This window comes from Chelon labrosus, assembly GCF_963514085.1.
Source record: "Chelon labrosus genome assembly, chromosome: 8".
In the NCBI taxonomy this organism is placed as follows: domain Eukaryota; kingdom Metazoa; phylum Chordata; class Actinopteri; order Mugiliformes; family Mugilidae; genus Chelon; species Chelon labrosus.
Window position 1 is genome coordinate 1891444 of NC_140358.1, and position 21163 is coordinate 1912606.

At 40.7% G+C, this 21163-nt stretch overlaps 1 protein-coding gene across 1 annotated transcript; it reads left to right on the top strand.

The window, feature by feature from the left end:
• Positions 1–1865: 1865 nt before the first annotated feature.
• LOC311491314 (uncharacterized protein) lies at positions 1866–16670 on the top strand (the record flags this gene model as incomplete). The annotated part of the gene is made up of 16 exons (XM_084549220.1): positions 1866–1931; positions 4008–4073; positions 10769–10923; positions 11017–11082; positions 11187–11397; positions 11481–11556; positions 11839–12167; positions 12379–12461; positions 12721–12771; positions 12856–13061; positions 13161–13263; positions 13393–13555; positions 13821–13924; positions 14050–14194; positions 14278–14404; positions 14686–16670. The coding sequence occupies 16 exons, from the start codon at positions 1866–1868 to the stop codon at positions 15009–15011; spliced, it is 2277 nt and encodes a 758-aa protein (XP_084405346.1). The 3' UTR covers positions 15012–16670.
• Between the last annotated feature and the right edge of the window lie 4493 nt (positions 16671–21163).

Consider the following 21163-nt stretch of genomic DNA (forward strand, 5'->3'; position numbering starts at 1 on the left):
ATATAATACCTCTGCATCCAACTGGATAGTCCTACAGCAAATCAGCACTATTTTGTTGTAAACACATTCAACTTAACCCAAAAACTATAAAAAGGCTTTTAAATTTGCGAATAGTTCCTTGAAAAAAAAAATAAATAATAGAACTGGGAACCTGAACTTTGGTCCACCTGTTCCCGGGACATGTGAGACACTGTCTTCCTGCATCACTGACAACTGTGGGAGAGATATATGGCACTTTTTGAGAGAGTAAAAATGACGATCTGACTATAAAAATGTTTTTGACCAAATTACCGTATTTTCCGGACTATAAGGCGCACCTGAATATAAGCCGCACCAGCTAAATTTTGGGGAAAATACAGATTGTTCCATATATAAGCGGCACCCGACTATAAACCGCTGGTGTTTTAATGTTTAATTACCGTAAGGGTTTCTTCTACCACGGAGGGGATTGTCGGGACAGAAATGACTGTTTGGAAACGCAAAGCGTCCCATTTATTTACATTTGAGAAACACAATAAATCTTTCAATCAATCAATCAATCAATCAATCAACGATCAAACTTTCACATCTTTGACATTACAAACAGCATTCGTGCAGTGCACAAATAATACAACGGTGCGCTCCTAGCGCACTTCCTGCAGTCATAGTACCGTAGTAGTGCAGTATAACAAAAAACAAAGCTTACAACGCTTGACGAGGCAATAACGTTAAATGGCTAAATTTAATTCGTTTTTAAAAGTGCTTGCCTGTAACACGGCAGCAAAAGTGCAGTAACCCGGCTGCTCAACAAAATAACCAGCATCTTTTTCGAAAACAGCCAACACAGCAGTAAAGGTGCAGTAACACGGCCGTTTACTGTATCAAAATAACCAGCCTACTGTACCAGAAAAGTCAGCCAGATCGATCGCCTTTAACTTAAAAGCAGCTCTCGTACTGCATTTGGGCTCACTTGGTTTGTTTTGCTCTCGTTACCTGGCGCAAACTGTCTGTCTCGCTCTTGCGCTTCCATGACAGTGCGCCCCTGGTGACCGTTAGCTGTAAGAATCCATATATGCGTTGTATAAGCCGCAGGGTCCAAAGCAAGTGACAAAAGTAGCGGTTTATAGTCCGGAAATTACGGTAATTCTCTCAGAAATTACCACTAAATGATATTTATTCGGGGCGGCACAGTGGCGTGGTGGTTAGCACTGATGCCTCACAGCAGTAAGGTGTACTTAACTTAACGCCTCAACTGAAGCAGGTAGGTAGGAACTAAAAAATAAATGAATAAGAATGCATTAAACTGACGTGAGGCAGTTACTCCCACCAAATCACAAGTGATTTCTTAGAACAACTTATGGAAGATATATATACTGCACATGATCATTACCTTAAATATTATCATCTAACAAATCAATAAGGCCAACTAACAGACCGAGAGTGAGAGAATGGTAATGGACCTTTGAATCCGTCTGGAAGACTTGCATGCATTCCATTTCAAGCTCACTTTTGAGCATGTCACTGATTCTGACTGCTACTACTGCAGCTGACAACCCTAGTCTTGGTATGGTGGTCACCTTAGTAGGAGCAACTCTTGCCCTACCCATGACTAGAGTACAGTGCACTTCACCCGATGTACTGATCACTCTGACATATGAACATTATCCATATCCTGACACACTGGCATCGGAGAAATGATGAATGCAAGTCATAGTGCAGAGCCTTGAAGTTTGGTGGAACACAGCACCTCTGGATCTTGACACCCGCCAGGTTTTTCAGGATCTATGAGCCAGGATTCCCACAGAGGTCACAGACCATCAGGTAATGTGTCATACAAACTGAGCTTGTTGCGACACATCTGCTGGACAATCCTTTTCCCTACCAGGATGAACGGTGCCACCAATAAGAGCGGGTCAAATACTGAAGCAACCGTGGACGAGACGCCTCTTGGGGTAAGTGGATTCTCTTTAACGACTACTTAGAACTGGAATTCATCAGAGGTCACACACCACTGAACAGCAAGCGTCCAGATCCTTGGCAGGCTCAACACATTCCTCTTTAAGGACTGTGTCCATGACTTCCTCACTATTTGAGCTGAACTTACGCAGCCCGAGTTTGCCTGTGCTGCAGAGTTCTCTTGCTTCCTTTACTAGTTGGATGGCTTGCCTTTGAGATGTGACACTTGCCAGCCCATCATCAACGTAAAAATTCCTTCTGATGAATTGGATGGTGTCTTCACTGAACCTTCTCCGTCCTTCATCAGCATGATGTTTTTGTACAAAGTTGGCGCAGCTTGATGTCACACATTGTTGCCACAGAAGTTCCCAACAAAGCGACTCCAGATTTTCTGCCACAAAGTGGGGGAAGTCGGGCTGGCTTCCAGGCCATAAATACATAGGATGCACATTTGAAATTGTGTGGTGTTTACGCAAATACCCATATAAGCTAGTTGTTTTCAAAAATTGTTTGACTAATCACAGCCAACGTTGGTCTGTGTGTCATCTCTAGATTAATTCAGTCCAGGCTAAACAAGACTAAGCTTTAACACACTCGCGTAAAACACCTTCTCCCAATAGATTTTCTTTGTAAATGCTCCAGTAGCATTCTTATGTGTCGCTGCGGGTCGACTCAACAGTATGTTGTATGTCACCTTCTTATCAGTATCACTGTGGGTCTCCAGAAAACAGCAATGCAGGATCTGCACACTAAAGCTGCTGCATTCCTAACTACGTACTTGTCTTGTCTGTTGAATGCATCAGTGGGGCAAACCAAAATTGGCATTGGGAACGAAACTTGTTTTAGCCTATGTAGTGTATCGGAGTCGAAGACCACTAATGCAGTGTCTTTAGTGTCTCACAGTGTCCTTACAAACAGACTTTCCATTAAATTTTTAGATACAAAATATTACAGTAAACACAGGTTAAGGGAAAGACAACCTGTAATGTAGCCTTCAGTTGCATTACAGTTTCTTTTTACTGAGTTACCACAATAATTCATTGCCTACTGTGATGCAGTGAACACCTGTTTAGATGTCTAAGCTGGGCATTAATATTTTTGTGTCATTCCTCAAACATTTCTTAAAGAGCAATAAAGGCTGAGCACAGCTGAGGGCTCAAACCAGAATCCTTTCAGTTGGACCATGAATGTTTAAATTCCATGACATTCCAGCCAATAGCTGAGAAATCATATAACCAATAAATTCAGTCTTTGAGTAGCACTAAATCAGCTTGTGTGGACCAGGCACATGCACATCTGAAGCAAGACTGCTGGATTTTGACGGAATGTGATATCCAAGATTTGTCACCCAACTTTTCTTGTCCCACACTTTTCTCTTTTCTCTCTTCCCCCGTCATCCTCCCATTTTGTCATTTCTTCTCCTCTTTATCATTTCATCTTCTCCATTGATTCCACTCTTACTGCCTTCGTGTCATCCACTATTCCCCTATCCATTTCGTTGCCCTCTTCTCTGTCCCTCCCTTTTCATCCCCTATCTTTTCAGGCCTCTTCTTCACTCATCTCCTGTGTTTGTTTCTCATCTCCTGTGTACATATATCTACTTTTATACCCTTGACTCCCACTCCTTTCTTTTTTTTTACTCCTCTCTGGTATTCTCCTATGTCCTCTTCTCATCTTTTTCCCTCACTTTACTTTAATATGTTCTCCTTTATCATTGTCGCTCTTGCCCCTCCTTCCTTGCTCTTCTTAATGTCTTTCTCCTCACATTTACTCATCCCTCTCCTCTGCTGCCCTACTACTCTTCTCACCTTTCCTTTCCTCGTCATCTCCCTCTCTTTCCTCTCATTTCATTTTCTATTTTTTTCTCTTCTCCTCACATCTGCTTGCCTTCATTTTGTTCTTTCTTTCCGATCCTTCCTTTTCTCACTTCCCTCCAGTTCTCTTTTCCTCTCACCTACTGTCTGTTAGACTTCATCTCTTATCCTCCTATCTCCTTTCTATTTCTCTGTCTTATCACCCTCTCAAGATTTTAATTGACATAGCCGATTGCATCCTTTTTATGACCATGACAGAAAAGAGCAGGAGAAGCAGAGGGCAAGAGCAGGATGGACAGATACGACAACCAAATGAGCCACCAGGTGAGCAAAGACAAAGTGAGCACAGGCCTTCTTCCTGCCAAGCCCCAACGTGAACACACACCCTTGAATAAAACTTTGGTTTGTTACTGCAGGATATTAAGTATGTTATCTACATATCAACTATTTTTTCCATGCATTGGTTGTGCTCTATCTAATAGTATACCCTGGTATATGTAATCCTCAGTGAGTTCCCTCTGAGTAATATTTATTACAGCCCACTTTGTTTTCCCCTCTCCCTTTCTTCCCTTTGTCTTTGTCCTCCTTAGTTTGCCCACCATCAGTCTATCCACATCCTCTTTGCCCTTTCCTTCCGTGCTCACTTCCATTTCACTTTATTTCCTCTCTCATTACCCCTCTGCCGCTCTGTTCTACTCTGCCCCATCCACCCTTCGTCTGGTCTCCGTCCTCCTCGTCCTTTCCGACTCATCTTATTCTCAGGACTGAAACCATCACACACAATTAACGCCGATGTCTTTTGCTCCAAAGGCCAGAGGAGATGTGGAGAAGTGTGTCTGGGATTCATGATGCCATGAAGCAGTGGGGGTCTTCGAGTGCCCTTCTTACCAAATGCCAACATGCTCATTCAATTTCTCCTTTCCCTCTTTCCTTTCTGCTTTTTGTTTTCAGATTTGCATCATCATTACTGCAGCTTTGTCTGGCTCCGACAGGAGGAATTAGTATTTAGACAGAGGGAGGTATTCTGCCCATTGTCTTTGTGCACCAAGGATCATCTGAATGCTCAACTGAATCCATCTTTGTCTGCGATAATGCAAAGAACACAACTCACAAACAAAGCATTTTTACCAACTGTTGCTTCCTTTTCACGAGACAAGACACAAAATAAAAACAATTCAGTAAAGCCTTGTGTCCTGCTTTCTTCACTTTCGCGTGTCTTAATTTATGGACGTTAAGTCTTAGCCGCATGGCAATGTCCTCCAGCCGCCCTAAACACAAAGATGTCTGTGAACAAATGTAGGCCAGTGAGATGCAGAACCACAGGGCACAAAAGGCAGGAGAGGTGGATGGATGAATGGAGGGCAGGAAGAGCTTTCCCTTCTCTTGTCTTAAATCACCCAAAATCTCCTGAACGCCCTCCCTCATCAGTGCATACGTTTGCATACTAATTAGGTCAAACGTCTGCCTCCTTGGAAGACAGAGCGGGCGACTGTCTGTCCTTTTGTTTCTCCACCCCTCTTTTATTTCCCTCTTAAACATTAACATGGGTGAATAAATGTCCTTGGCTAGAGCCAGACATGCTCTGAATGCAAGAAAAATACATAACAGATGACAAGCATCACTGTTGTAAGAGATTTGGTTTCCCCTGAAGTTTATGGATGAAATTAAGCCCTCCAAATTCCCTGTTAATTCTTTTTTAACACATTTTCTTTCATTGTTTGTGAAGTTTAATTACTTCATGGCCCAGAGGTTCTCTAAGTTTAATCTTCTGGTTAATGTTATAATGTTTCAACCTCAACCTTAACTTGTGAACTAAATTTCACAAGATTTGGAGGGTACTGTTGGGATGCTGAGCTACTACACACTGAGAAAGAGAGTTTTTAGCTTTTGAACTGAGAAAATCAGTTGAGAACTATAATCTTCTTACTGTCTTGTGATTAAGGGATGTTGCTCAGTTTAGCCAAAGTATTCCGCTAGCAGTAGAAAGCATTTTAACTGGAACTGTTAGGAGTTCATTGCCTACCTGAAAAATGTATCACATCTACGAAAGATTCTAAGGGTGGTAAGAAAGATATTCTGCTTTTACACCAAGCTGTCTGGTTGACATTGACGCATATCATGCATCAGTGTTGTTTTGCTCCATGTTTCCCTTGACCTGTGTTGACCCACCTTCAGACACAGACAGGACTCAGTGTGGTACAGCTAAGGTCATATGATGTAAAGACCAACCATTAGTGATGCCATGTCTGTATCTTTACACTGGATACATGGCAGATTATCATACGGGCCTACTCAGCCGCTGCCCAGGAACGAGCCAATGAGTTTTGGGGGTCTCTAAGTTTGCACATCTGTTTCAAGCAACTGTTACTCGTTGGAATGACAGAATATACTTACTGAAGCCATGCAATATCTGTCCAAAGAAATTAAATGCCTTTGGTTTGCCATTCAAATAAAGGAGTTGCTATTAAAACTGAATAATTGAAATCATCCTTCCAAAATGGCCTGGATAAAATATTGATACCCCATAAAGGTAGTTATAAATAAGTGGACTGCAGTGATATCAGTGTTGTCATCAACTATTGTCATGGGTGGCTTCATTCTTATAATCAGTCGTTCAGCTTGGCTTAAACTGAGAACAACTAATAAACAAGGGACCACAGCCATCCTCTCTAGAATACAACTACAAAAAGAAAAGTGATTCCAGATTGAAAACGAGGACAGAGAAAACTTTAAAACAGACACAGGCTGACCTCCAGAATCACCTGGTCGCACAAACTACAGCTTGAATAAGCCACGTGTTTTTTGTTATTGTTGCTGTAGATAAATTCATCCATCACTGAATCCATAAAAATCTGCAGTCTAGACTACAAACTTAAGAATGAGTATTCTGAACTTAAACTGACGTGCAGACTTTGACTGTCATTTGCACATTATTAGCTTGGTGGTTGCATGTTTATTGCGGAAATGTTCTTGAAAACTACATTTAAATTATCTCTTGTTTTGTGCTGCTATAGGTCAATATGAAAGAAGAACTTTTATTACACTTAAGGCATGTAATAAAACATAAGGTGAGAATTTTGAAAAGATGGCCCTTCCCACCACCCATTTACCAATAAACCAATCAGCCACAACATGAAACATGACAACCACTGACAGGAGAAGTAAATAACATTGACCATCTTGGGACAAAACATTGTTCTGTTCAACTTTTTGACCCAGCATTCATGTGGATGTTTCTTAGACATGTAGCACCCACCTAGACCAGACCAGGCATCCCCACCCCATAGCAATGACACTCCTTGATGGCAGCAGCCATCCCCAGCAGGATGCAGCCTGACACAGATACACATACAAAAACAGTTTAGGAACAACTAAAAAAATATACAAACCGCACAAGACGTTGACGTGGCCTCCAAAATCACTAGATCCCAAACTGATCATGTATCTGTGGGATGATCCACAGAGGCCCCTCCCCTCAACCCATAGGACCCAAAGGCCCCCACTAACAACATTCTGCTGCCAGACACCACAGGACACCCTCAGAAGGCCCATGTCCATTCTCTGATGAGTCACAACTGTTTTGGAGGCACAAGGGAGACCTACACAATATCAGGTCATAATGTTATACCTGATCGGAGTATTTCAGGTTGGCCAGTTACTTTTTGGTAGAGTGAACCAGCGTAAACTTAACTAGAGCACTGTCAGTGTCCATACACAACTATAAAACATATTTAGTAATTATTCATTTTGGTTGAAAACAAATGTTGAGTGAACATTTTATTGACACATGAGATGCTTGCAAAGATGGCATATGTAAAGGTAATTTCTTGGCACTGGGCTGCTGGTTTAACATTATGATAATTTCAGAGGTTGTTGAATTGGTTTGCGTGACCACTGAGAGGTTTAGGTTAGCATCATTTATATAAAATGCAGTGGAAAAGTTGAAGACTGACACCAATGATTTGGTCCTTCGTTGAGATCGCACAGAGTTAAATAGCATGTGAAATACACAAACATGTGTACTAATACCATGCAACATGACTTGGCTCACGTACTCTTGGATGATACCAGACAATTCCCTCTTAACCCTGCCCTTTGTAGCGGTGACATTTGAAAATATTTTCACTCTTTTAAATTGCAGCAGCACTGCATTGTGGGACATTCTCTTTTATCAGCACGGAAGTTTTTCAACTGACTCAACATCTTGTTCTCTGACTTTCCCAGGGATCAGATTAGGGTGGCTGGAGAGATAACAAGCAGAATCCAATTGGCATTAACATACCTCAACCTCAAATGGGAAAACACAGAGAGGGGGGAAAATTCCTTCTAGCTGCATATCTTCCAGGGGCCCTGCGTTTAATTGCGTTATTGTTAACGAAGTGCTGATGCAATTACAAGAAAGAGGCCCTCTTTCTTCTCATGAGAGTCACGTTAGATTCAGCCTGGACTGAGGTCATGAAACACTCATTCCACCCCTGCTTTCCAATGCGCTTACTGTCTGTCTCCTTTGACATTTGGCTCAGTGCACTGCATGTCACCCTCAATCACCCTCTGTCATGAACACTGTCAGACTAGCACAGAATTTGTGCATTTGTGTTTGTGCAGGCGACTTTTAGATATGGCAATTATTTGTTTATTTCTGTGTCGGAGGAGCTGCTTGGAGGGCTCTTTATCATCCCACTCACTTCCTGGATTAGAGCGGGTATAATCATATGGACCATGAATATTCATGAGGTGAGGATCTGAGAGAGAATGAGCAAGACTGACAGGCAAAAACGACAGAGTGCATGTGGAGAGTGTTTGCTGCTCTGCCTTAGTAACACACAGAAGGATATGCTCGACACACAAGATGAGTAAAAACGACCTGATAATACACAGAAAGCTTACGGTTACTCAACAGATATATTCAGACATTAGAGAACATCTAGTATATTGTAGATAATGTTGCATCAAATATGAATCAGCTTCAGTACACCACTTCAGTGTACAGTATAGAAGACATTAGCATTTCTCATTTTAAGGTAGATTCATGCACAAGTACAGATGTGATCTCCAGAAGAAAAATACAAGTCACTGAGTTTAAGTCAAAGTGCTTTCACTCCAGCTGCAATGTGTAACTTCAAGCTGGGATATTATCCTTTTATAAGCAAACATATCAGAGAGCTGTGGGAAGTCACTGACTTCCAGGCTAATGACTGCTCGGCTAATGTTTATTTCCACATGTGTTACAACAAAAAAACGTTTTGTCTTTGCACTCTAAGTCACCGTGTAAAAGCTTAAAATTGGACTTCTTTTAACCATGCTTGCTCCTGAGTTGCCATGAGTGACCCTCGTTTTTTAAAGTAAACAGAATGAACAGAATGTTGTTGAAGTTTGAGATTGTACTTTGTGCTGATAAGCCTTTGTGTGACTAACTTTACCCCTGTATGTCTGTTTGTTAGAGGAAATAGTCACAATTACATTTTGATTTGCAGCATAACCTTGGTGATGATCAATGGGGAGCATGGTGGCTGGTTTATGTTCTGGACAGAGCACAAAAACTTGAAACAGTAAAAAAATACATATATATATATATATATAATAATAATAATTCAGCTGTATTCAAATGGTAAAGATAAGACATCCTTTTATATCAAGCCTTTGCAAAGAAAATAGATGAAAATAGGATAGGAATAAAAGAAGCCCTTCAAAACAGATGACTGATGGAAGATGTGTCTAAAGGAAAAAAGATTAGCTATAGAATGTGAACTTTACTGACTTAAATTCACCAAACTATTCAGTGGCCTATTCTAGATTAATTATAGACTGCTGTTCCTCCTTCCTTAGCTGAGTAGTTCATTTCATAATAGGTACTACTGCAGTAGCTGAATGGGCCTATTTGTTCTGTACCAACAGAACACCACGGATGAGCTGAAATGTATTAAGAAGGCAGGAAATCACCCGACTACTACTACTACTACTACTACTACTACCACTACTACTACTCAGCTTTTGACAAGGCTCATGTGTTATTTGAAAACTATTCCAGCTGATTGCTTCATGAAGCTGGCTAACAAATTGCCAATAATGTCAAGGCAAGGTTTAGTCCAATCAGAGGTGTGGCTGTGCTCTCACATAATACCAGAGTGAAATGTGTACTCAAAAGAAGACAACAGGTGCATTCCTTCTGTTAAAACTTGTCAGACAAACTGATCCTACTATTTTACTAAGCTTGACTTTGCTTAGCAGCTGCAAATGCAAGCAGCATCATTTCCATATCGCTTTGCTCCTCTCCATCAGCAGGAAGCCCAGTGCGTTAACTATGGCGTCAGATAACTGCCATAATCATGAGAGCGCAAATACAAACTTAACGAGCACGGGATCAGAAATCGAGGGCGTAAAAAAGATAAAAGAGAGAGGTAAAAACTTGCTCGCTCTCACTTCTAACCTCCTCACTCGCTCGCTTGGGGACGTTTCAGCGCTCTCGATATTTTTTCCAACCCGAAATACGTCACGGGTGTAAGGCTTGACAAGACGATTGCCGATCATGTTGCCGATCGACGTTTGTCGGCGGTAGGTGGCAGTAATGTGCTTAATGCTCCAAACAAGGAAGAAGGAGGAGTTAACGAAGAAGTTGGTCGGCGCGGCATACACCTGTTTACATGGCAACACGGATAGGTCACTTTTGCATCAGGCCGCGGTGATGGAGCCGGGAGGAAATGTAAGTTAAAATTGTTTTTGCGGCATATGAACTTTGTGCTCAAGGTTTACTGCTAAAGATGTTATTCATGTTTGTGTAAAACATGTTACATTACTAGACACGTTAGCACCTATGGTTAGCACCAATAACCAACAGGTACGAAACGTCACCAGGCAGCTCGTATGAATGATTCAAAATATCTGGTAGCGTTGTTAGACACTCCTGTTTTATGTATTAATTATTCAAACCAAGAAAAAAAAGAAGAAATTCTGCAAGCTAGCTATTCTGCACGCAAGCTAGAAGAGATGCTCAATGTGTACGTTGTTTTTGTTTGTTCCAGAGCAGGATGAGAGAAATTGTAAATACAGCACAAAACCTGATTGCTGTAATTAACAACACACTGCAGTCTCCCAGTGTCCACATCAGTAGGACTCCTGGACAGCAGGTCAGCCCACAGCTCCCACCTCAGCAACCGGGACAACAGGAACTGCAAAGGTTTGTGGAAAACATTACGGTTTTTAACCAGTGTATCATTCTTTATTTAGCATTATATAATTTTTATTTATTTCTCTATTTTTTGCAATTCAGGGGGAGGGTTCAGCATGCCCACCCACTGGCCTCATGTCAACCCTCAGTCCAGCAAGAAATGATGAGGTTCTCCTTTATCCTGTGTTACAATGGATGAAATACTTCAGATTTTGTGTAGTATAATGTTTTACAGTAATTGCATCTGTGAATTGTTGTTTGTATTGTTTTAGATCATTTCCAGGTGTCTTTCAGAAGGGTCTGAAAGGGAAATCCAAGTTTGTACCCATGAAGCGCAAGGCACAGAAGGACGTTCTAATGACATTTTGCCTTCTGGGTCACATGACCACAAAAACCCCAAAAGGCAGCGACGAATTCAAGTTGATTCAAGCTGGGCTTGGCAAACGAAGCTTTGAGGTCAACAAGAACATCAGCCATGCTGAAGTATGTGCTAGTAGTAGTAGGTAGTAGGAGGAGCTTATTCATATAGTGCACACTCACATTGTACATAAATTCTGTTTGTACAGTTGTCTGAGATCCTTGACGTTCATTTTCCCAAGATGCGAGGCCTGAATGGAGCGTGGTTACTCTATAAAGCAATGGGTATTGTATCATATTCATGTTATTTTGCAGAGACATTTACCTGAAGAAAGTCACATTGATTAGTGCAATATGACACACTGAATAAACGGTTTAAAGTCAAGATTGAAATACATTTAAAGGCAAGATTTAGTAATTAAATAAAGTAAATTTAGAAATGCATTAATTGGGGTAATAAACCAAAATATTTTGTCACAAATAAGAAAGTAACCATACCATATACAAACCAATAACACTTTTTTTTGTCTTTTGCTAACAATATTTTCCAAATTGACATTTTCACAGGTGGGAGTGGACAGAGACCCCTGACAGTCATTTCGCCAGAGACTGAAGGGTATACTGGAACCATTCTCCATAATGCGAGCAATGGGGGCAAATCGGTCCTTTACATAGTGCCACTTCAGGCAGAAATAGATATGACACCTCTGCCATTGAGTTCCAAAGAATTTGACAAAATGCCCAAAGCGCACTGTAATAGGTGCAATGAGGAAATGCCGTTAGCTCTCCTGGTAGTACATGTCAAATCCTGTGGCAGTGGAAGTCTCTCTTGCAGCGAGGAATCAGTGACTGTGGATTATGCAGAAGAAGATGTACATGATGAAGGCAGCACAGAAGTAAGTGGCTGCGTCTTAGCTGTTCTATGTAATCACACTTATTTATGACTAATAGCTAAACAACTGCGAGACAGATGTAGAATTTACCCCACTTGTTCCGGATGCAGAACCCTTCAAAAAGATCAGAGATGTTATGGAATCTTTGCTTCTCTAATTGATGGAATTTTATTCTATACTCATGTTTCCTCATATGTTTTCTTACTTTTTTCAGACAGAGAATGCTTGTTGCCCAATATGCCAGACAGCATTTCCCCTGGATGTTGTTGAGATGCATGCTAGCGTATGTGGTGAGAGGTAGGACTAGTTAAATTGTCCCCTGCGTGGAAAAAACAGATTGTTGCATAAAATATGATTATTCAAACTATGTGTTGCTGTTACTGTTTGTGATCAAAGTAGTTTCTTATTATTGATATATTTCTTATGATATAATAAAGACATACAAGTATTAGCCCATGTTTAAAATCATAAGATGTCTAGTCATTACTGAACATTATTGGTGAGTGTGCAAATACATTGACACAAATTCATCTGTTCTATTGTGTACAATTCTCAGACCTGTGGAAGACAAATTTACCTTGGAGGTTGAAAACAATGATCCTCAAAGGTCAGATCTATAATAGGCAAGTGTAAATGTATTTAATTATATGTAGATGTTTATATAAATGAATAATATACTTTTTTTTTTCAGTCTCGATGACATTTTGCATAAACTAGCCAGCGAGGTGGACCACTCTCAGACATTCTCAGTCTGTGTCACTCGATCCAACTTCTTTCACCGTGCTCTTCAACAATGGAAAAGACAAAAGAAGACCACCCCAAAATCCTCTCTTAAAGTTTGCTTTGTTGGAGAAGCAGGCATAGATACAGGAGCAATAAGAAAGGAGTTTCTTACTGGTAACTATCCTCTCCATTATTTTGTCTTTTTTTAAATAATCTGTTTTGTTGATATTTGCTGCTTGTGCTTAACTTATGTGCACTTATTTATTTTGGCAGAACTGATGAGTGGAATTGAAATGCGCTACTTTGAGCCTGGCAATGACAACAAAGGAAAAAATCCCATATACTCTATAAGTGCCTTGGAGGATGGTTACTTCAGGTAATTTCCATATGTTCATATTATGCCTGTAAATGTACACAACACATTCACCATGTCATAAAATTATGAATTTGGGTACCTTGATAGGAAAGTGCGCCCAAACCTCTGCCCTTTTTAATTGTTCCTTAGGAGCTTTGGGGAGATCATTGCTGTGAGTTTGGCCCAGGGTGGTCCAGCACCAGACTTTATGCGGAACTGGTGCTACACCTATCTTACAACTGGAGATCTTGACAGTTTGGCGGTAACCCCTGAAGACGTGACGGACCTTGAAATTATTCAGTTAGTTGAAAAGGTATTGCAATTATATTATTAGCATGTGCAGTGCTGAAATGAATTTTATGTACTGTATTAACTTTGGGGGTGATTGCTATATGTTCATCTCATTAGGCACAAAGTGCCTTTAATAAATGTTCTCCTGTTTCTGTGGTCAAAAGTACACATGATCTTCAGTAGGATTTTTTGCTATTTCTTCCAAATTAAAGGGTGTAGAAGAATGTGCTGTTAGTTGTCCCTGCACTTAATTAAAAAGTATGTGTGGATCATTGAATATTTTACAGGTAAGAGCAGCCACTGATGGAGAAATGCAGAGTCTGGCTGATGAACTGCTTTCCTGTGGATACACAGGTCCCATAAATGCAGAAAGAAAGGACCCAATAACAAGGTGTTTAGTAACACACTGAATTTTGTATTTTTAGCAGTTGAACCTTTTACGCATGTTAATCATACTGCAGCCTATGTAGCCTACTACTGAATGTGGGTCACTGAATGTGGGCATTTATCTATCAGAACCATCATTCTACATTCCCTGGCCCGACTTTTGCCCATGCTTGACCAAATGCGAAAAGGCCTGCGGCTTTACAACCTTCCAGATATGATGGAGAAAAACACTGACCTATGTCGGCCATTGTTTGTACCACTTCAGGATAACAAGGTAACATCTAACAGATGAACGCATTCAACGCATCTTGGCATAAATTCTGATTCACCTGCTGTATATTCTTTTGTCTTCATTAGCCTGATGCAAACTTCATTATGGCAAGCTGCAAACCTGACTTCAGTGAACAAGGAACCTCAAGACACAATCTTGAACAAAGTCTTCTCAACTGCCTCCAAGATTTTCTTCAAGAACTAGAGGATAATGGTAAGACACATGAGTTAAATATCCAATTTTTAAAGCCTTCCTCTGTTATCCCCTTCTTTATGAAAATACATTTTCTGCCTGTAGAATCTGAAGGTCAATAAGATCTACAAAGCTGTACATTTAAATTTGAGTTAATAACCATTTAAGACTCAAGCATCCGTTTTGTCTGCAAGCAGTTCACATAATTCCTGTGTCAGACACACTGATATACATCACACCCAGTAAATGACTATGATAACAGTTGCTTAGACATAGAATGACCCAGTATTTTCTTTTATTAGATACTCATCCCGAACACTTTGATGAAAGAGAAGAATTGGACACAACAGTGGTTCATAACACAAAACCCCTCACAGTTCCATCAGTCCTGCAATGGTTAACAGGGCAAGCACACAAGCCAGTACTGTCAAGTGAAAAAAAAAACTTTGAAATTCACATCAAGTTCAATCATGGATGTCAAGAGGAAGAGCATGACATTTGTTTCCCAATAGTTAGTGCTTGTACAAACACCATAACTTTTCCTGTGGCACACATGAGCACTTACAGTGAGTTTAAACATGTGCTAACTCTAGCTTTGCGCTTTGGGAGTACCTTTGACCGAGTTTGATTTGTGGATCAGTGATGACAATTACTGTATTTGAGCGTTCAATTTTACACAGCTGACACGTCTTTGCTGTTGAATTTGAAACATTTCTCTTAATGAAGAGTAAAACTTTTGTTACTGTTTTTTTTTTTTAACAGATGTAACATTATTTGGCATGATTAACATGGTGATTGTTATTGGTTCAGTTGGCAAGTCGTCTGTGTACATACTGTACCATGTTCAAATAAATATCTCTGCCAAAGCATTGTGATGGTCCTCTGGGATTAATGGTAGATTGTAGCTGTTCCATTTCTTCAGGATGCAGTGGGCTGGGAATGTTGGGTACTTCGACCCCACAAGAAGACCCGTCTGGAATCCCTGCATTTTCCCAGTCAATGGTGTCGACGTCTGGATGCTGCAACACAAATGCAGATACTGATAGCAAATTGTTCTGAACTTGTGACATTTTAAATTTAGAAACAAAAATCCTGTTGCTGGTGCAGCTAATTAGAGTTTAGTAAAGTTGTCAATTTTAAACACATGGATACTGATGAGTTTATTTTCAACAGATTTAAATCATTACTGTGTTAATGCTGTGATGTACCTGCTCAAAGTTTTCTGCTTCAGTGGGGGGGTTCTGAATGTGGCCCATGACCCACAGCTGATGGGGGGTCAAGTTTTGCTCTGTGCGCAGTGGGTGGTTGTTCCACCCATCGTTGAATTTGGCCAGATCATCATTAAGCCGTGGTAGGAAGATGTAGTGTGCGCAAAACATGTGAATGTCATTGGTAATGTCTAGTAGGCCATCTTCTTCCAGGGTGTGCAGTAAGTTATAGTAGATCTGGGTCACAGCCATCCACACATCTCTCCATAAACGCTCAATTCTGAAAGTACAATTCATGTTTTAAAGTTTTATAAAAGTTGATAATTTCTTAGTTTCTCAATATGGATAACAAACAAACATACCTCTGATTATGTACACTTTTTCCTGACACAAAACTGCCCCGCCCAGTCCCTCGCACAGTGAACATGCACCGTGCTATCCCAAGATTTTCAACTCCTTGATCGGCTCGTACTCTACATTAAGACACAATATAGCAAATTGTCTGGTTCATGAGGAAGCTAACTGACATGCATGACGTTTCAGCTTAGCTGTTTTTAAAACTGTAGAATGTGTTCATGGTTTAAGGAAAAGGTCTAAAGGGATAATAGCCTCAAGTAAGGAAGCATACCTTGATGGCCAACCAAACTGCTGCACAGATTTCAGGAAAAGATGGAGAGCAGTGTTCGACCTGTTGTTATTATCAGCATTCAGGTACAGGATCTAAGAACAATAGAGTGAGCAATTGTATCCATCCTACCAAGAACACATCCGGTAACAGAAACATCTTATCTACCTTTCTTGAATAACCATCCACGCTGCCAAAGATAACAATGTTGTATCTATAGACAAAAATACACAGATAAAAAGTTAGCCATGACGTTTCCAGACATTTTTCAAAACAATCAGTGCCAGTAGAATGTGCAACATGCCATATTATGCAAACCTTATTAGTTTGTGATTAGTGTCCACATGGACAAGTGACAGTGGCCCCCGGACAGAATAGGTTCGTCTCACTGTGCTCCCCATGTGTGTCAATCGAGACAGAACACCAGCAGAGTCAATTCTGTGCATGGATCCTTTAATCCTGTGCCACTGAACACGATGGCCCTCGGCCTGTAACAGTCCTTTAATAAGTCTGTATCCTGCATGTGGAGCGCTAGATTTAAGAGCAGCAATTTTGTTGTCTAGTTCCTGATCAGACATGGAGCTGTATGATGTCTTTGATGAGATGCCATGGTCTTTCATTCTCCTGAAAATGGTTCTCTCACTAACGCCGAGTAGATTGGCCACACATTGTACAGGTAGTGGTATTTCAAAAAGATAATTCAGGAACTCAGCAGAGAAGTTTAACTTAGGGCGTCCTCTTTCCCCTTGCTCCAATGTGAACAATATTGAACCTTGTTTCTCTTCTATGGCATCTTTAACAAGTCTGCCTAGCTGTATTAATGTCTCTGTTATGGAGGAAGGTATCTCAAAAATTCGAGATGCTGCATCAAGTAAGATGTATTCTTGATTGCAAACATACTCCAAATAATCAAGATCGACAGAGGACTGTTCCTGGATCCACTGAAGTCTTGTCATTAGACGTTCCAGTATGCTACGTAGGATTTCCTGAAAGCCCAAGAGAAAGTTTTAGTTTTTAAATGAACAAACGCATTTAAATACAATGTGACTTTAATTAATCATCTCAGTGGTAACCATAGCATCAGTTCAATTTAAATAACTGAAATATTCACAAGAGCTAGCTTCTTTAAGAGGTTTGGTAGATGAGAGAAAAGTCATCAAGCAGCTATTTCAAATATTTAGTAATGTTGTGACACTTGTTTAACGTTCATATGCCGCAAAACAATTTTAACTTACATTTCCTCCCGGCTCCATCACCGCGGCCTGATGCAAAAGTGACCTATCCGTGTTGCCATGTAAACAGGTGTATGCCGCGCCGACCAACTTCTTTGTTAACTCCTCCTTCTTCCTTGTTTGGAGCATTAAGCACATTACTGCCACCTACCGCCGACAAACGTCAATCGGCAACATGATCGGCAATCGTCTTGTCAAGCCTTACACCCGTGACGTATTTCGGGTTGGAAAAAATATCGTGAGCGCTGAAACGTCCCCAAGCTAGCAAGTGAGGAGGTTAGAAGTGAGAGCGAGCAGCGCCACGGCTTCCTCAATTGCTCTCTCTCACAATTGACACACTTGCACAAAAACTTAATTTGCCACATGATTATTTTTTACCTCTCTCTTTTATCTTTTTTACGCCCTCGATTTCTGATCCCGTGCTCGTTAAGTTTGTATTTGCGCTCTCATGATTATGGCAGTTATCTGACGCCATAGTTAACAGCTGCAGGTGGAGACATACCATAAACAAACCTCATCTTGCACTGAGGACTAGGATGAATTTGGGTGGCCCCCGCCCAATCAAACCGCTCATCATCCATCTCAGTATACCTCAGTTCCTCTCTCTCTTTCTCCCTGTCTCTCTCTGTTTTTCTTTTTGCAATTTGTACAGCTGTGTGGGAGACATGCACATACCTTCCACTGCAGAATAAACAAGTTCACAGTTCAGGAGGGAAAAGAAAATGTTCTGTGCCTTAAATTCTGTCTTTCGGTGTCTCATGGGTTTATAGAAAGCTGGGAAGGGTTTTGCATGTCAGTGACAGGGCCCTGTGTGGGTATTTATATACCTCTTCTATGAGTCACGGCAGGGAAATCACATTAGCTATGGCTGTACTGTCACTATCGGACTCCTCTTCAGGGTCCTCTCTCTCCCTCCAGTAAAACCTCCCTCTCTCCGTCGCTGCATTTAAAAGCCGCCAGGCCCCCTTATTTTAATCCGTGGAGGTCCTGGGAGAAGTCATGAAATATTTTCAGCTCCAGATGTCTCTAAATAAGTGTTATGGCATGGCGAGCCGGGTAATGGTGTGTCATATCCTGCCAAGGCTAGGCAGCCTGTGTAAGCACTTGAGGGAGTTGGGGTTTGGGGGGGGGGGGGGGGGGGGGGGGGGGGCGTTTGGGGACTGGCTGATGATAGCCATAAAGCAGTATTAGCCCACAAGCACTGAGAAATAGCTCCAGTGATGCTGCGGGCTCTGTTGCACACACTTAAACGAGAAAATAGAGACAATGGTGGTATCTATTTGAAGGACATATTTTCATCACACGCTGGGAAACACAACACCAACGAACTATTATAGTATTTTCATCTGAGATGGCAGTACTTTATATCTTGAGATAATGATGTAGAGAAGATGCCTGTTTGTTTGGTATATATATATCTATATATATATATATATAGATATATATCTATATATAGATATATATGACTAGTTTTCGTCCCAAGTTAGCAACACACATATCTAATTGTAACACAACACACTGGCCAATGTCACGGCTTGCTGAGCAAAACGCATACATGCAAATCTAGAGATGAGGTTTTTTTGAGCCACTGATCGTCAGGGTTCTGCTGCATTATTATCTGCTTGGCCTGGTCCACTGGAAAGCAGCCGACATAGAGAGCCACCAGCTCTCTCTACTTCCTTGTCTCAGTCTAGACAGCAAAAATAAAACACTTCTCTTGACTGGCATTAATTTACTGCCTTGTTTCACTCAAAAGAAAGTGAATTCCTCAAAACAACTGCTATTTAGACCACATTTGCCCAGTTATCATTGACTGAAAAAGAGCAAAAACATCATGACCCCTCAGGGATGAAGTGAATGACATCACAACTGGCTGAGGAGACATGTTTGAAGTGGGAGAAATACAGAAATATGCACATATAAAGACCTGTGCCACTATGATAGTGCCAAATGGTTGTGGCCAGCTGGGCTGATTGGGCGCTCCCACTCAGTCAGCAGCGATGAGTGCCTTGTTACCGACAGAGGTTTGAACTGTTAAAAGGGGGTGTTGAGGGATGTGCTGGAAGAAGTCTGATGGTTACCTACTGCAGGGTCAATGACCACAGGGTACCCATGGGTCACAGCTGATCCTGATGAAGGTCACAAGGTCACAGTAAAGTTGTTTCATATACTACCAGTGTTGTTTTTTTCCCTTCATATCCACATCTTGGAAGTGTTGGTCTTCAGATGAGCAGCAACAATTAATATTGGAACACATTATTCTAATTAGCCTCATAAAATATTCTTAACTATTAATTTGGCTTTCTGAACAGTAATTAAATTAATAACTACAATCAAAATGTCCTAACAATTAATAAAGGTTGAAGGATTTTGAAATTATCTATAGTAAAGGTTGTTCTTGTACAACATTAACAGATCAGCTTATTCAAAAACTTTTATTCAAAAAACAATGAAGTAAAACCTGATACAGTCTAATGTATAAAGAACAAAGGGTGTGTGTGCCACACAGAGCGTTATCATTGACCTGCCCACACTTCCTCCAGATTCACTTGCGTATTTGTTTGATTCATACTGCACTCTGCTCTACCTCGCCAGTTACAAAAAAATGTTGGATTACACATTGTACTTATTTATTTATTAATTTTTTGTATTTAGCATTTGGCCCAAGTCCCATCCACTAACATTGGGGAGGGGGTGGAGCTTATGACCTATACTGCAGCCAGTCACCAGGGGGAGCTCTACTTACTTTGGCTTCACTTTAGCGGAGCTGTTCCGTCCGTCTTTATACAGTCTATGGTTCATAGTAATAGTTCAGTTTAGGATTACACAATAAACAAAGTCAATGTAGATGCAGCAGAAATCCCTACTGTACTTCTGCGCTACGTGAAGGACCGACAGCATATTCGGCAGTGTTGTCATAATGTTGTATCGCTCATCAGGGTGTATTTATTTGAAAGTCCCTTTTGTCAAACAAAAATCCAACAGGTGTGAAACTCTGTCAATCAACCACAAAATTTATCTCAGTTCATGGTCTACTGACTTGTCTTTTCAGAGAAAATCCTCTTCTCACTAGCCAGTGAGCCAGCTAGAGATATTTGAATGATGGGCAGAGCTAGCAAAATAAAAAGAGCGCAATCAGCTCTACAACAAGGTGTAACAAGGTTAAATATCTTTATCTTTAGATCTGAACTAGATCTCAGTTTCAGCTTCACCATAAAGTACACACCGTGCAGTACATTCTAAGTGAATTGTCACTTTTAATTCTTCCTGCTAAATAAATATGATGAGTGGTGCAGAGCAATTTGTAGATAATCTCTGATGATAATCTCTGCTTTTAATTGGATAATTTAATAACACTCAGGGAAAGACTCCGAGATCCACTTGTTTTGATTGTCTTTTGCTGGTTAGCTAAGGGTGTAATTAAATCCTAAATTCAAGACTTGAGGCTAAGGACACACAAGTCCACTTTCACACCTCACACACTGTATTTACAATTTCTGATATCATTCATTATTGTTATTTTAAAGTTTTCTCAAGCAAATGCAATGCATAATTATAATATAATGACCTTCCTTGTCTAGAGCTTCCTTTTCTTTTCCCCTTTCAGTTTCTTGTGCTAAATAACACAGGTGGAGTCAGGTGTGGGGAATGGTTTACCAGCTGCCAGTGATTCAATCACCACCACTATTTATACCAGACTTCCACTCTATCTAGA